The 15,514-nt window shown below is 35.3% G+C and overlaps 1 protein-coding gene across 3 annotated transcripts in view; it reads left to right on the forward strand.

The window, feature by feature from the left end:
* Nucleotides 1-15,514, forward strand: part of NAALADL2 (N-acetylated alpha-linked acidic dipeptidase like 2) — a 1,542,421-nt gene that overhangs the window by 1,256,007 nt on the left and 270,900 nt on the right. For all 3 annotated transcript variants that reach the window (XM_036850518.1, XM_036850517.1, XM_036850516.1), the window contains one exon: nt 12,665-12,811. In XM_036850518.1, coding sequence (XP_036706413.1) covers nt 12,665-12,811 — 147 coding nt within the window. The remainder of the gene's footprint in view (nt 1-12,664; nt 12,812-15,514) is intronic.

Below are 15,514 nucleotides of genomic sequence, written 5' to 3' on the forward strand. Positions count from 1 at the left end.
AGGGGGCAAGTATTCCATATGGTGGAATCAAGTAATCCTTAGTGTGTGATGTTAGTGGGTGAGGGAGGGAGAGTGCAGTACTAGAGGAGAGTGAGGAAGTAGTCAGGAGCCAGATATCAGGTTGGGTTTTCCAAACCAGGCTCAGTGTTTGGGTTTTATTTTGAGCGCAATGGGAAGCCTTTGGAAAGTTGAAACTAAGAGGGAGGATCATGGTAGGTTTTATATTTTTAGGGATTAGTCTAGCAATATTGTGTTTTCAAAAGCATTTTTCATGCTGCTAGCCTTTATGATGATTATGTTTAATGGCTAGATGATATATGATGAGTCGTAATTTAAGTACTTATCTTTTGGGGTATTTAGGTTACTTTTAATATTCATTCCCTACTTATAATATTTAATACATTCAAAAAATAACATTATAGTATAAATAATGACATGGTAAATATCTTTATGTAAATAATTTTCCTCTTCTGTTAGATTGGTTATATGCTATAGGTTCTCAGAAACAAGGTAACTGGATCAAAGAACAGGAATTTTTTTTTCAAGCACTTAATACATCCTGCTAAATGACTTTCTAAAAGGCTGGTATTAAATTGTTTACATTGGTGATATAGGAGCACACAATTTATTGTAGGCTTACTGACTCAAATCCTGTTAATTAAATAAGCAAAAACCCCCAAATGATTGCATATATTACATATTTAGCATAAGAGTAAAACACTATTACTTAAAGTAAGAAATTAACTAACAAACACAACTATATAAAATACAACTTAGCTTAAACTTATACAATTTATGTGCTATCAGTTGTTATTTACCTTATGCTAAATCTGCTATCTCGGTCTAAATAGAACACACCGTGGTGCTTTCAGACTTGGAGAGCAGCCTGAATCTTAGTGATGCACATCCAAGAAAGTCTTTTGCAGATTTTCCTCAGGGCCTGGGGAGCAGCACAATTTGGCTTAAAGCCAGTCACTTTAGGGCAAGGGGCTTTCAAACACTTTCCAGCTCTAGCTCCTGTGAGCCAAGACCCTATCTATTGGTGAGTCCTGAAGTTTTTTTTTTTTTTTTAACTTATTTTAAGTTATTGTTCAATGTCAGAACAAAGAAATACATTGCTATTTAACTGAATGTATTTGAAACAGAAATCCAAACTTCATTGACAAAGTGATCCTCTTAGTAATTTGTCTATCCACCACAGCGTTCAGTTATCAGAAAAGAAACTTCTAGCTAGTAGTGTCTATAGTTGAAAACCCCTACCTCTCTTTCAGATAGCAGTGGGTGCAAATTATTACATTATTTGCTAACCTCTTTTTGCAATTCTTTGTGATTACTTATTAGCATGTGTCTTGTAGACAACCCTGAGAGATGAAACCTAATCATTCTTGATATTATTTGAAAGAGGAGCACCACCTTGCCTAATTATTCGTGTCATGCTAGGTTTATATATACATCTTCTTTATCCATTCATCTGTCAATAGACACTTAGGTTGCTTCTGTGTCTTGGCTATTGTAAGTAGTGCTGCTATGAACATTAGGCTCTATGTACTTGTTTCTTGAGCTCTACCTCAGACCGACTGAATCGTAAGTCTGGGGATGGAGCCCAGCAACCTGTGTTGTAACAAGCCCTCAGGTGATCTCTTGAATGCTACGGTTTGAGAAACACTAAGTTACAAGTAAGGGGCAAAAGAAAGTGAATAGTACAGAATGACTATAAAAATTTGGTGTGAGGACCTGGGTGAATGTTGGGACCATATTTGGATCTAAGGAACCCTGAGAAAAGAGCTGATTTGAGAGAAGATATCAATACATTTTTTCTTTGATTTATTTTTTATCAAAATTTTATCTATAGTAAGATACACTACACATAACATTTACCACCTTAATTATTCTTAAGTGTACAGTTCAGTAGTGTTATGTATATTCACATTGTTGTGCAATGAATCTCCAGAACTTTTTACACTGCAAAACTGAAACTCTATACCCATTAAACCAGTCCCCAGTTTCCTCCTCCCCCTAGTCCCTGGCAACCATCATTCTATTTTCTGTCTCTATGAATTTGACTACTCTAGATGCTTGATTGTATTAATCTGGTTGGGCAGCTATAACAAAACACCATAGACTGGGTGGTTTTATTTATTTTTTTAATTGTTTTTGTTTGTTTGTTTTTTGGGGTTTTTTGTTTTTTTTTTTGTTTTTGGCTGCTCAGTGTGCATGGTATGCAGGATTGCAGGATCTTAGTTCCCCGACCAGGGGTTGAACCCATGCCCCCTGCAGTGGAAGCCTGGAGTCTCAACCATTAGACCACCAGGCAAGTTCCATCTGGGTGGTTTAAACAACCAACATTTACTTCTCATAATTCTGGAAGCTGAAAAGTCCAGGGTCAAGGTGCTGGTTCCTGGTGAGAGTTCTCTTCCTATCTTGCAGACAACCACCTTCTTGCTGTGTCCTCACACGGTGGAGAAAGTTCTGGTGTCTCTTTCTCTTCTTTTAAGGTCACCAGCCCTATCAGATTAGGGCCCCACCCTTATGACCTCATTTAACCTTTGTTACTTCCTCATGGGCCCTATCTCCAAATACAGTCACATTTGAGGTTAGGGCTTCAACATATGAATTTGGGAGGGGGGTGACCCAATATAGTCCATAGCATTCATGTAAGTGGAATCCTACAGTATTTGTCTTTTTGTGACCAGCTTATTTCATTTAGCATAATGTAGAACTTAATCTTTGCTGAGTTAAGTTTGAAGTACCTATTCCACATCCAAGTGAGATGTCATGGTGGCAGATGGCAGGAGGGTATGCTAAATGGTCATTTGTGTGCTTTTTGTGTCTACCTGCAAAATGTCAAATCCAATACACAGTCTCATATAAAAGTAGTCTCTATTTTAAAGTGCTTTTAGTTCCAGATGTGGGGAAGAGGGGATTTCCAAAGTGAATTTTGAAAGCTGATGTCTTTGGAATCACAGCACTGGGGTTAAAGAATTGAGAATTAAGTGGGGAATTCCCTGGCAGTCCAGTGTTTAGAACTCTGTGCTTTCACACAAAGGAAAATTAAGTTAAAACAAGTGATAGAAGTGTGAGACTTCCTGGTACATGCTGACCAAAATAATGGGCCTAGGTCTGGTGCAAAGAAACTTAACATGTGGGGATTGGAATGGGGGTGAGAGTCATGTGTAGTGTCTGAGTATCCTAAGCACAGTGCTCCTTAGACACAACGGTGGCTACAAAGCTCTGATGAACTTATTCTAGCAAAACTGTCCCTAGGCTAGCAGTTATTTTGGCCCAGGGCTTTAAGGTTCTGCCATGATGCTGTCATCTGTCAGAGTTAGACATAGTACTGCTGACGGTGTTATTTCCTCTACCTAACTTCTCACTCTCAGCACTTAACTTGCTTGAAATGGTAATACGTGATGGTTTGCCATCCATATCCTTTTGCCCTCCTGCTTGCCAAGTCTGAATTTTTCAGCTTTTTCCCCCTGTGCCCTCCTAAAATTAAATGAATTACCTTTAAAAAAAACCTGAGAGCACCCTCCTGATTTACAACCTTCCCATAACCCTGGTCATAGAGAGGACAGCAAACTTTCTTCTGCTGTCTACTGAATGATGCTAAATATATGCAGAGTAACTCCAATGTTTCCTTCCTTTTGCATGTACCTTTTTTGAAGTGTCTGATTTTTTTTTTTTGAGGGAAGTTACTAAATTTTCATTAAAAGTATTTGCAGCCTGAGACAGTTAATGTTGAATTGAAAACCAGTTAGGTTTTTCAGTTAATTTTTTTAATGCCTGGCAGCTGGAATATATCATTAAAATGCTGACACTGGATTATTTAAAATTGCATTGCCTGTGAGACTAAGAGAAGCTATTTAAGACAAACCTCAAGAAGGCTGGTGGAATAATAGCTGAAGTTATGTTATGTCAGCCAATTCCTCAACATGGAACAGCACTGTGAAGCCAGAATTGTTATCATTCAGTGAGATGTAAAATTTATATCTTGATCCTTTTGGTCATTAAAGGTCCTATAGAAAATGTACCCAGGGGAAGTGTGCTTTCAGCCAATGTGTTGACCAAAGGACAATTTGGATGTTTCTGCTTTATCTTTTCAATCTGCTCATGGTTTCATTTAGATATAATCAGAGTACCATTTTTGAAAGGGCTCTGGGGTTGTCACTCTATATACAGTGTGCATTTCATGAAGAAATAGGTTTAGTAATTGCGATGACCAACAGCAAACCTATTACAGAAGTGCCAAAGGGATCTTATGGAGTTTTTTTAGCTGGTAAATTATTTTTGTCGCTGTTTCTCTTAAACTGAAAGAATTTTAATTTAGTTGATTAGTCAGCAGTCTACCGGCTCTTTCTGTACAAATTGAGGAACTCCTTCCTTATTTCCTTAGTTAAGCTGGGAGAGCAGGAAGTCATTGAACCAGGGATGGGGGTAAGTGGGGGAGGGAGGCAACAGCATAACAATCTAAGTTAGAAATCCCTACCTGTCATTCCATTTGCCATCCTTACATCTCTAGAGGATAGCAAAGCTTTTAGTCTGCAAAATGGGATAATAATACTTGTTTCACTCCCCTCACAGGGTTGCACTATAATATGACGTCTGTTTGTAAATGATAAATCCTTATGTAAATGTCTCCTTGTAGTAAGTGAGGTGGTCCATCTTTGCATATTTTGATAATAATTTGATACTTGTCTAGAAAATATAAACACACACAAACCATGTAAATAAGAATGGTCCTTAAGGAAATCATGATTACTAAATGAATGGAGTTTTTTTCTTAATTTTCCCCACTGTCTTTTGGCTTTCTATTCCCTCCTGGTAATTTGGGATGCCTACTTTAGTAACCCCCTACCCCAGCAAAGGTCTCATGCTGTTGTATCCATTCCCAAATCCTCTATATGAGAACTTTTTCTTCCCTAATCAACTAAAGTGGCAGTTACTTTCATCTGTCGCCTACCCAATACCACATACATTTTTGATGATACTAAATTGACCTTCTTATATTAAAAGGTTGTCAGCAATACAACTCTAAATACCCCATCTTTCTACTTGTGGACATTTTATAAAATGTTAACATTTCTGAAACTGTGAGATAGCTGTTAGATGGTTTATTTCTTTCCTACTATTTAAGAAAAACTTAAATTGCTACTATTCCTTACAATCAAGGGAATCTCAGAATTGGGAACATAGAACGTATAGTTCAGAGGGGATTTGGAACATGTAATTTAGGGGAGAGGGGCAGGTGATTCAGTCACAGATTTAAAGTTCAAAAATAGTAAACAAGTAGACAATGAAAAGTCTTTCTCCTAAGCCTGTTTCTCCCACCAGTACCTCTCCCCAGAGGCAAATAGTATTTGCGTATGTAGTTGTCCGTCAGTATCGGCAGGGATTGGTTCCATGACAACTCCCCATCCCCGTCCCATACCAAACTCTGAGGATGTTCAAGTCCCGTATATGAAATGGCATAGTACATCCACAGATATAGAGGGCCAGCTGGATTAGAGCACATACATATACTTTTTTAATGTTACTTTTGTTTTTAAACACAAATGACAACATCTTATACAATCTTTTAATCTTTTACATTAAAAATGTAAAATTATATCTTAGAGATTGTTTTTCTCCATTTGCAAAAATACCTTCATTGTTTTTTTTTAGAGACAGCGTATTATTCCATTGAATAAATAGAATATCATTTATTTAACCTTCATAAAATTTGTCCTAATTTTTTTCTTCAGCAATATATGAGGCACTGGAATTCTCACATCCTTTACAATGCAATCTATAATCAAAGTTGCCAAAGTTTTTTGTAAAGTAAATATAAAGGACACTTTATATGTCTTTTATGTATAAAAAACATTTATAATTTTTTTTTTCTGTGAAATGTCAGTTCATATTCATTGACTCTTTTCCCCCAGGTTTTCGATTGTTCTTGTTTATGGTAATTTTTGTCAAGCAGAAAAGCCATAATTTCATGTAGTTGGACTAATCAATCTTTTTTGTCTTCTGAGTTTGTCTTTTGTACTCTAAGTTTATTAAAATTATCTTCTACTGTTTCCTCCATACTTTTATGATTCAGAGTTTTACACTTAAAAGAAGGGTTCATCTGGAATGTATTGTGGTATAAGATAGCATATAGTGGATACTATTTTATTTTATTAGTTGAGATTTTTATTTAAACCCAACAGAGTGGTTGAAATGTGAATACTTTTATAGTTCTAAAATAACACACCAGTTTTTATTGTTACACAAAGCCTTAAGTGGAGAGAAATAAAAAAGAAATAGGTCTTCTGCCATCATGTGCCTCTTGGTCAGGGAGCTGAAGTTGGTCAGGGAAGTGGAAGGAGAAAAGAAAGAGAGTTTGGCATGGGGGAGAATATGAGTTAGAAGTTACAGTAAAAACAAGGGCAAATGTCTTTATTCTTCTCCATTTGCACCTTTACAGAGTGATCTTTAAAACATTCATTAGTTCATAAATATATTTTAAATACAGTTTGAATTATTTCACATATAAAGTTATATTTTTCTACATTCGATAACAAGATTACAGTTTTAAAAATGAACAGAATGAAATGAGAATTAGTGTGTTTTTCAGTTTGCCAGTTCTACTTGTATATACCAGAGGAATAACAATTCTTCACAGTTTAAGGCTGAGAATACTTTGTTAACACCCTGTGAGTTGGTTGTTAAAACTTTGCAGAAACCTTGAGATACTGGAGATTTTAGAAGTCCCATTTTATGGGTTGAAAATTGCCACTTCAAGATAAAAACTTTTTTTTTCCCCTACTCAATTTAGTCTTTTAAAAAGCCATTGCGAGATATTTATTGATTTTTTAAAATATTTTTACCATTTTGAAAGTATATTTTATGTATAAGGAACTCAATATCAGATGCTGGTGTTAAGGATAAATTAAGTTTCTAGTTTAAAATATTAAAGAAGGTTAGTAGACATAACTTCCTGTTTCCTCTCAAAGATTGTTAGAGGAGATCTGCAATTCATTATTAAGAAGTACGTACTAGATAGCAACTTGACACACTGGCATAAAAATACATACCAAGTAAATGAAGAACACATAATACAAGCACTGAAGAGATGCCACAGATATACAGTTTGTTACAACCATATCCAGTAATTTAATATGACTTAAAAACAAAACAAAACTAGAATCCTAGGAAGAACACATTTAAGATTAGGATGTTCACCTGCGTTAATGTGGTCTGTATGCTGCATGTATAAGCATGGTAGAGAGGAAAAAGCATTGCATTTGGAGTGAAAAGAACCGGGATCAAATCCTTGTTGTATTGATTTGAGGCCTCAGTTTTCTAATTTGTAAAATAAAACTGTTTTGCAAGGAGAGGTCGCCCCTGTGGAACTCTTTGACAGGCTGGTTAACCCTATATAGACCCATTCTCAGAAATAATGTTTTAAAATGCTTAAATTAAAATACACAGGATGACAAAAGAAACCAATTATATCAAAGTTCAGTTAGCTAAATATGAAAGAACACAAATTTGCATTTTAGTAATATATAAACTTAAAAAAATTAAACACATTAAATACCCAAATCCAGCAATGTATCTCATAACTTTCTTCTTTTCAAATTAGTGGTGAGTTTATCCAACAACTGAAATGTGATATGAAGATGCCTCATTTCATTTGGTCACAAGTTACAGATAATGCTAATACTACTGGGTTTATGGCCTCTTCACATTTGAATGAAAGGTTAAATTTCAGTTAGAATTGAGTAAAAATAAAAATGCTTTTTTTTTTGGTCCACCAGGTTCACAGATCTCCTAAATTTTTTATGTGGAGCTCAGGTTAATCACCTTGGGGCTTTGGGATTTTTAGGTTCTTTGTAGTTTCAAAATGTAGTCATTTCTCTATGATTCCTCACCTGTTTACATGTTCACATTGCCTGAGATCATGTTTATAAATTCTGAATGTTAAAAATGTAACAAAATTGTGTGAAACTACATCCAGTTGATCAAAAAACCACCAAAAAACTCTACCATTAAACTCTACCATTAAAGTTTAATTTTTCACTAGTTCTGATTAAAATTCCTTATTCAAATAGGTGATCTACCATCTAAGAGTGTCCACATTAGTCAGAGTTCTCCAGGGTCCCAAGATCTGCAGTTGGCCAGCTAGAGACCCAGGAGAGCTGCTGGTATAAGTTCCAGCCCAAATGCCAGCAGGCTTGAGACCCAAGAAGAACTGACGTTTCAGCTGAATACAAAGAAGGAAAAGACCCATGTCCCAGCTCAAGGCAGTCAGGGAGGAGGAGTTCTCCCTTACTGGTGGGAAAGTCTGCCCTTTGTTCTATTTAAACCTTAAATTGATTGAATTAAGGCCCATCCACATTAGGGAGGGCAATCTGCTTTAGCCAGTCTACCAATTCAAATAAAAATCTCATCCAAAAACATGCTCACAGATATACCCAGAATAATACTGAGTAAATATCTGGGCACCTTGTGGCCTAGACAAGTTGACACATAAAATTAACCATCCCAGTGCCTATAATAAGAAATCATTTTTAAAATACCATAGGCATCATTATCACAATGTGAACATTATTACACTGGGAACATCTGGAAGATAAGTTGTTTCTACACAACTGAAGTTACAAAATAATACTGAAATGAAGATAAAGTGACTTAATCTTATTATAATATGTAGAATGTGGTACTTTCATTTTGAAAGTTATGCTTTTCTTGCTGTTTGAATAAGGAATCACCTTAGATTTCTTATGTATGTAGAATGAATATGTAAGCAAAGGAAAGCAGAATGTGGGAGAAATAAAATGTTTGAATTATTAAACAGATTTTTAAATACTTTAGAAACCTGTCAATGTATCTTGGTATTGCTATTCAACTAATACAAATGTTGACTTAATATCTTTATATTTCACTTTTATAATAATTTACTATGAGGTTTTGCCTTTCAGCTTAAAAGTATACTTGCAAAGAGCATACCCCTTTAGGATTGAGATAGTGATTTCATTTCAGGTCTTCAACAGACTAGTGGTAGGAGATTAAACAAGTGACATAATCATGGTCTTTGCCTGAACTTGCTTATTTTATAAACTGGAATAAAAATGCGTGCTATCAAACATTAATTGTGGAACATTTTGAACTCCTTGGATGAAATACTTAATTTGAATTTACTCAGCCTTGCAAATAAATTCTAAAAATTGATTGACCTGCACAAATTTGTTATCAACCTTCTCTCCCCCATGGTGGCTAACTTCTAGAAAAATGAAGGAAATAACTTTTCTTTCTACTTCCCTTTCAGATATTAGTGTTTCAGAGGTTGAGTAGATCAGAATCTATTACCTGATATGGACCCATTACAATCCACTGCAGTGCTGTGAGGGAAAACAAGTCACATTAAGATAGAAGGCAGATTTAGGATCACTTCAGGTCTGTAAATTTGGCCTAGATTTTAAAGTAGTGAATAATAAAAAAGATTTAGAGGATAGGGTTTGTGTGCCAGGAATGTTCTCCTTTTAAGGGAGATCCCCAGATGAAATAACTTGAGGACAAAAAATCAATCTGAAAATTGGGTTCTTTTTTTATCCTATTTTACTCTGAAACTAGTTAGGAACAAAAGGACAAAATAAACATAGGGTTGAGGGTCCTGTACTTCTGCCCCTCATCACTGATTAAATCACAGGAGAGTAGACGGTAGAAAACAAGGTGGTGGGAGAGACAGAGAGAGACACGGAGAGGAGAAATGTTGTGGGCTGGCAAGAGAAGTCCTCCACAAGACTTTACAGGGAAAGTCAGTAGGTAAGGAACAAGCCCCAGAAAGGCTCCTTAAGGAACTCTGTGTCACCCCTGATCCTCCAATCTTGGATTGGCTTTCTTGAAGCTTTTACTCTTCATTTGGGCTTAACTCTGACAGGAGACTCAATATCCCAGTGCCCCAAGCTGTAGAGTCGAGCTACACCTTGGGCCACGCAACCCTATTGTTCTGTACTCTGTCTTCCCTTTGTAAATAGTCTATGTTAGCACCATAGATGTGGTTTAAGAGATCTTAACCGTCAAAATATAATTTTAAAACAATTCTAGGTAATGCTCAGCCTGTTGCCATCTTAGAGTTGGTTTACAAAGGAGTTTAAGTATGACGGAGGTGGCAATACAAACCTTTAGGGAAAAGGTAGACTTTTCAATAAATGGGTAAAGTAAAGCAAACCAGAGTAGGGGAAGGAATGTAGAAGTATTTTAAGAAATGTGATTCTGAAGGCTGGATGTTACCCTTTTGATTTGCCTGGAAAATGGAATGCAATGAAAATATTAAAGCTATACAATGGGATTAGCCATGGAAAGAACAGAGAGACTAGAGAATCTGTACTGTCTCTGGAAAGAATGCCTGGGGCCAGTAAAAGACTGACGCAAAACAAGAATTTTGCTTTGTGTAACTGTTAGATCAAACAAAGAATGTAAGTATTGATTGGAGTGGGTCATTTCTGCCATTTCAATTATTTGCACATATGGGAAATTAATATTTTGTCAGAGGGAACCTATTATATAACAATGATGACTGAGTAAAAGTGATATCAAAATTTAAAACCACAATTATTTTTAAAAATTTAATTAAATAATTTTTTTTTCAGACAACTCATGGAATTTAGAGTTGTCAATTTTTGATCCATGGCATTCCTCTGTTGAGAAAAATTTTCTATCTAAGGAACATGGCTGATATTTACAGTGGATGTAAGAATTGTGTATATGAAATGAAATTAAAACCAAATCTATATTTTCATTGATGATGAGTAGGGTACATATGCTATCTCAAAAAGACATAGATGTTGCTGCAGTAAAGGGGAAGTAGACCACTTAGCCAATAAAATTAAAATTTATTTTTTAAGCATCTGAGAAAAGACTAGATTCCACCAAAGCCTCATTAATAACATACAAGAATGCAACAGCCTAGGTTTCACAAATTCAAATGCCTCCAGCCACCATTGAGTACATTTGAATAAGTGAGGCAGGCTGAGCATGAGACACTAGTGATGGGACACTGGTGAATGTCTTGCCTGCTCAGTGCAATAAAATTCAATTAGAAAAAAGTTTATTCTGGCTCAACAAATAGCTTCAAAGTTACCAGTTTTCAAAACTAATTTCAACTGGATCTCTCAAAAATACTTGGGACTTCTTACACAATGTAGTCTCTTTGCTTTTTGTGATCTAGTACTTAAGGGTAGCTCTTCTTTGGGAATAATCAAGACCCTCCCCAAACTATCCCAGTTGCTGTAAAACCTCCAGGAGTCTTTGCCCCAGGAGTATATGAGGGAGTGAAAGAGGATTAACTGTCTTTTCAGAAAATTAGGCTTTCAAAAGAAGAAAATTTCTGGGGGTCACCATAAAAAGCATTAGGTTGCTGGTTAGACTGTGTGCTAGAACACTCTTTTTACTTTCTATTTCCAAAGTGCTTAATTACCCAAGATATTTGCAAACAACATGAAGCTGAAACCATGCCTAGATTATAAACACTTACACAGACTTTCCATTTTAATTGATTTTAAATTTGTTGCAGATATCTTTCTGTTAGGACCTCAAAAAAATGGATAGGTAATGAAACATTATTATATGTTTGAAAGATCCAGCACTGTAGTTGAAAAAAGTTGGAAAAACTCACTTTCTGAATATTACAATTCATATTTCCAAATCTTTTGATGGATTATATTTAAAAGTGTTTTTGAAATTATATCATGCCAAAGAAGCATGGGAAGGGGTTGAAGAGTCAATGTCTTGATTCAATGGCAAACATACGTTGAATACATATGTTTTGCCCGATTTTGGATGTGATGTTCTCACACTATTGTCTCACTTCCCTCATGATTCCTGCTGAGGAGATTGGCATTCTTCCACATTTCATACTTGAGACAACAGCATCACAGAAAGATTCTAGATTTTTGGAAATTTTACTAATGAAGACATTTTAAATCAATAATAGTTATAGGAACAGTTATTTTACTGGTTATGATTTTTTAATTATGCTTTGATTTATTTTTGTAAAGCTATGGTCATTTGTTTTGCATGCTAGACAACTCTTAGTTTAAGAAATAATAGTCTATCACCGTTTATTTCCCTAGAGGTTGCACTTAGCTTTGTGGTTCTCTTTGGCCCATGGTATTTGGCATATACTCTTAACACATGTGGGGATATGATTTGACGAGGCAATTGAGAAATTCTTTTCTGTGGTTGTCCAAAAAACACTTTTAGAATAGAATTATATCTTACCAAGCTGTCCTTTAAATTTGTGGGAAAACTTTAAAAAAAAGACAAAACTAAACCTTTTGAGGGACTCAACATTCTCTTTTAACGAGTCATTACAGATCATAATAAATCTATGATAAAAATGCTTTTTAAGCAACAACAAGAAGAAAAGCTTGATTTAGTCCAGTGCTAGTCACTCTTCAGTGAGCGTGAGCACAGTAGAGGAATGTTGCTGCACAGATTTCTGGGCTCCATCCCCAGAGGTTCCCATTTGGGAGAACATGGGTGGGTGGAGACTAAGCATTTACATTTCATGTTCCGAATAAGTTCCTGGGTGCCATTGATGCTGCTGAACTGTGGACCACGTTTTGAGTAGCATTGATTTAGGGATAACCTAAGAAGCATAGTGTGTGCTAACAATTTAAATTATGTTTTTCAGAAAAATAATTTCAACTGTTCCAGAAGAGGTCAGTGCCCAGAAACAAATATCAGTTCTGTACAGATGCAAGATGATGCCGATTACTTCATCAACCATCTTGGAGTTCCCGCCGTGAGGTTTACTTATGAGGACATCAAAGCATTAGAGGTGAGTGTTTCCAAAAATGCAAAACACACACAGTGTATATAGCAGACATGCAGAATTTTATTTTATCCTGGCTTTTTGTCTTTCTTACCCAATAGGTTACTATAAGAAGCTGCTTCATTTAGAAAGTTATTCTTGTTGTTCAGAGGCTTGGTAAGAATATTTGAAAACATCAGCTCTTTTCAATAGTGTTGAATTCAATTTAAAAAGATTTATACTGTCACTCACATTTTCAGTGTGCTTCTCAGCAAGAAATGTGCAGTTGTTGGATTAACATCAAAACATAATTGTAATCTTCAGAATTCACAGAAACAGATGACATGTGCAATAGATTCTCCTCTCCTTGCCCAAGGGAGAGTGCATTTCATGTGCTGTATGTTAATGTGAGTCTTGTGGATTAGCTTCCCAAATTTTGTCAATAGTTTGCTTGCCTAAAAAGGTGCTACTTTTTTTGTGTGTGAGGATACGAAATTTTTTCCCAAAGAATATCACAGAGGCCTGATTCACCTTAATTAAGTATGTTCATTCTTCTGTTGGACATTAAGCCTTTTAATCTTTCTCAGAGTTATGTCACAGGAAACTGTTTCTCTGTAGATCCAAACCTGCTGAAAGACTTCCTTCTTTTACAAATTGCATGCATTATTGGGAGCTATTTGAAAGCCTCCGGGGTGGCCTTCTTGATGTAACTATTTCATTAACAAAATAGTGGCTGGAAAATAGAGTAAAGCCTTCTTTGTTTTTCAAATTATAGACGTTCCTGGAAAGTTGTGTTTAAATTATATTTTTATCAATGTCAGATGTGCAATATCTTAATGTCTGATAGCTTTTAGCAAAAGTGACCTTTAGGTTTCCCTGCAGCCCTCTACCCTCACCCCTTACTCCCTCAGTAGACACAAATGATCACTAACATCTTAAATTCACAGATGGAGAAACTCTGGGTGACTCCTACTGTAATGAGATGAATTCTTGGGTAATGCAAAAGTAATCACTGTGATTTATCTATTTTTTAAAATTGAATTTTCGTATGCTATTGCTGTTTGAAAACGGGGTACATGTATAGAAGTATCTTTTCTCTTACCAAGACCACTACATATAATGAAACTGATATATTAAGAAATTAACTCACTTTTAATTTTCCTGCTTGAATCTTCTAACATCGTTTTATCATCCCTCCCCCATCCCAGCCCGTCCAGCTCCTGTCATGTTAACACATTGAATGAAAGCTTTTATCCAATACTTGTTTAATTCATTTTGGTTGAGTTTAAGCCAAGAATTTAGAGAGGCAATATAGTATAGCCTTAGGTATGGGACTAGACTTGACTCTGAACTCAAGTACTAGACAAATGATTTAACTTCTTTCAGAATTGTTTTATAGATGAGGGGAACTTGGTATACTTATGGAATCTAGAGAACCATGGTAAGGATTAAATGAGATTATACATGTAAAGGGCTTGGCTAACATTAAGCATATAATAAGGCCTCCAGTAACTATAGCTATCATCACAATTATTATTATCTGATTTACATATTAGGGAGAATTTCTAAACTTTTTCAATAAGAAGACATTAGTGGGAAGGAGGAGCTTGTTAATCATTAAGAAAAACAAGCTTCTAAAGCTGACGAGGTGGGATTTGATGAGGATCAGCTGGACGATCTGAGGTGTTAATGGGAGAAGATTTGGAAACAGGTCCCAGTGATTTTCTCCGAAGGTACTATTATAATGTGAAACTCCTCAGGCTAAAGTTTATCCACTAGAACTGGCTTAGTCTGAAGAAGCTAATCAGTTTTTCAAATTATATACGGAATGTCTAACTCCCATCATCAAAATCATTTTCTACTGTATTTGTCTCCAAAAAAGCAATTAAAAGAGAATCTTCTATGCTTTATAACTAATGACCTTGTTTATATTGCTTTAGTGTGGAAAATTTTTTTAATGGATTTGTCCCTTACAAAATGTGAATGCTTGAGATGAGATAATTTTGTACAGTAAATTCTCCAAAGAACAGATAGTGACCTTTGCTTTCTGTGTTAACCTATAATAGATATTTGTATACAGTAATTAAGAGGAATTATAAACATTGAAAGGCTTTACCCATGATATAAAGGATATTTATCCTGTGTCAATTAGTAAAAGCAGGTAAGGAAGTTAGAGCTTTTCCCCTGCAATTAAATTTAAAATATATATTATATTTATGTATTGCATAATATACTATATGTATAGTATGTAATATCTACCACTTATTGAGTGCTTGCTTTGCTAAAAATTTTATATTAGCAAATATTTTATATTACCTCATCTCATTCAATATTTATGATATCCCTATGAGTCACCTTTTATTATTAACACTTTTTTTTTTCTTCTGAGGATGAAATGTAGCTTAAAATTAAGTAGCTGATCCAAGGTCATAAAGCTAATAAATGGCCAAGATAGAAGTTGACCTTAGATCTCTTTAACAGTAAGCCCATGTTCTCAACTATTACACTAAAGTTTGTAAATTGGAAGCCCAAGGGCCAGATCCAGTCCACAAATACCTTTTGTTTGTTCTGCACTTTATTGAAAACTTGAATTTTTGGAAGAAATGGATTCCTTTTTTCCATGGAAACAATTGGCTAAATTGTGCATTATGATTACAATATTAAGAAGAATATTTCTTCAATACCTCTTTCTATCAAAAATTGGGAAATGAATGATTGATCAACCTAATG

The sequence above is a fragment of the Balaenoptera musculus genome, chromosome 4 (genome assembly GCF_009873245.2).
Source record: "Balaenoptera musculus isolate JJ_BM4_2016_0621 chromosome 4, mBalMus1.pri.v3, whole genome shotgun sequence".
NCBI lineage: Eukaryota > Metazoa > Chordata > Mammalia > Artiodactyla > Balaenopteridae > Balaenoptera > Balaenoptera musculus.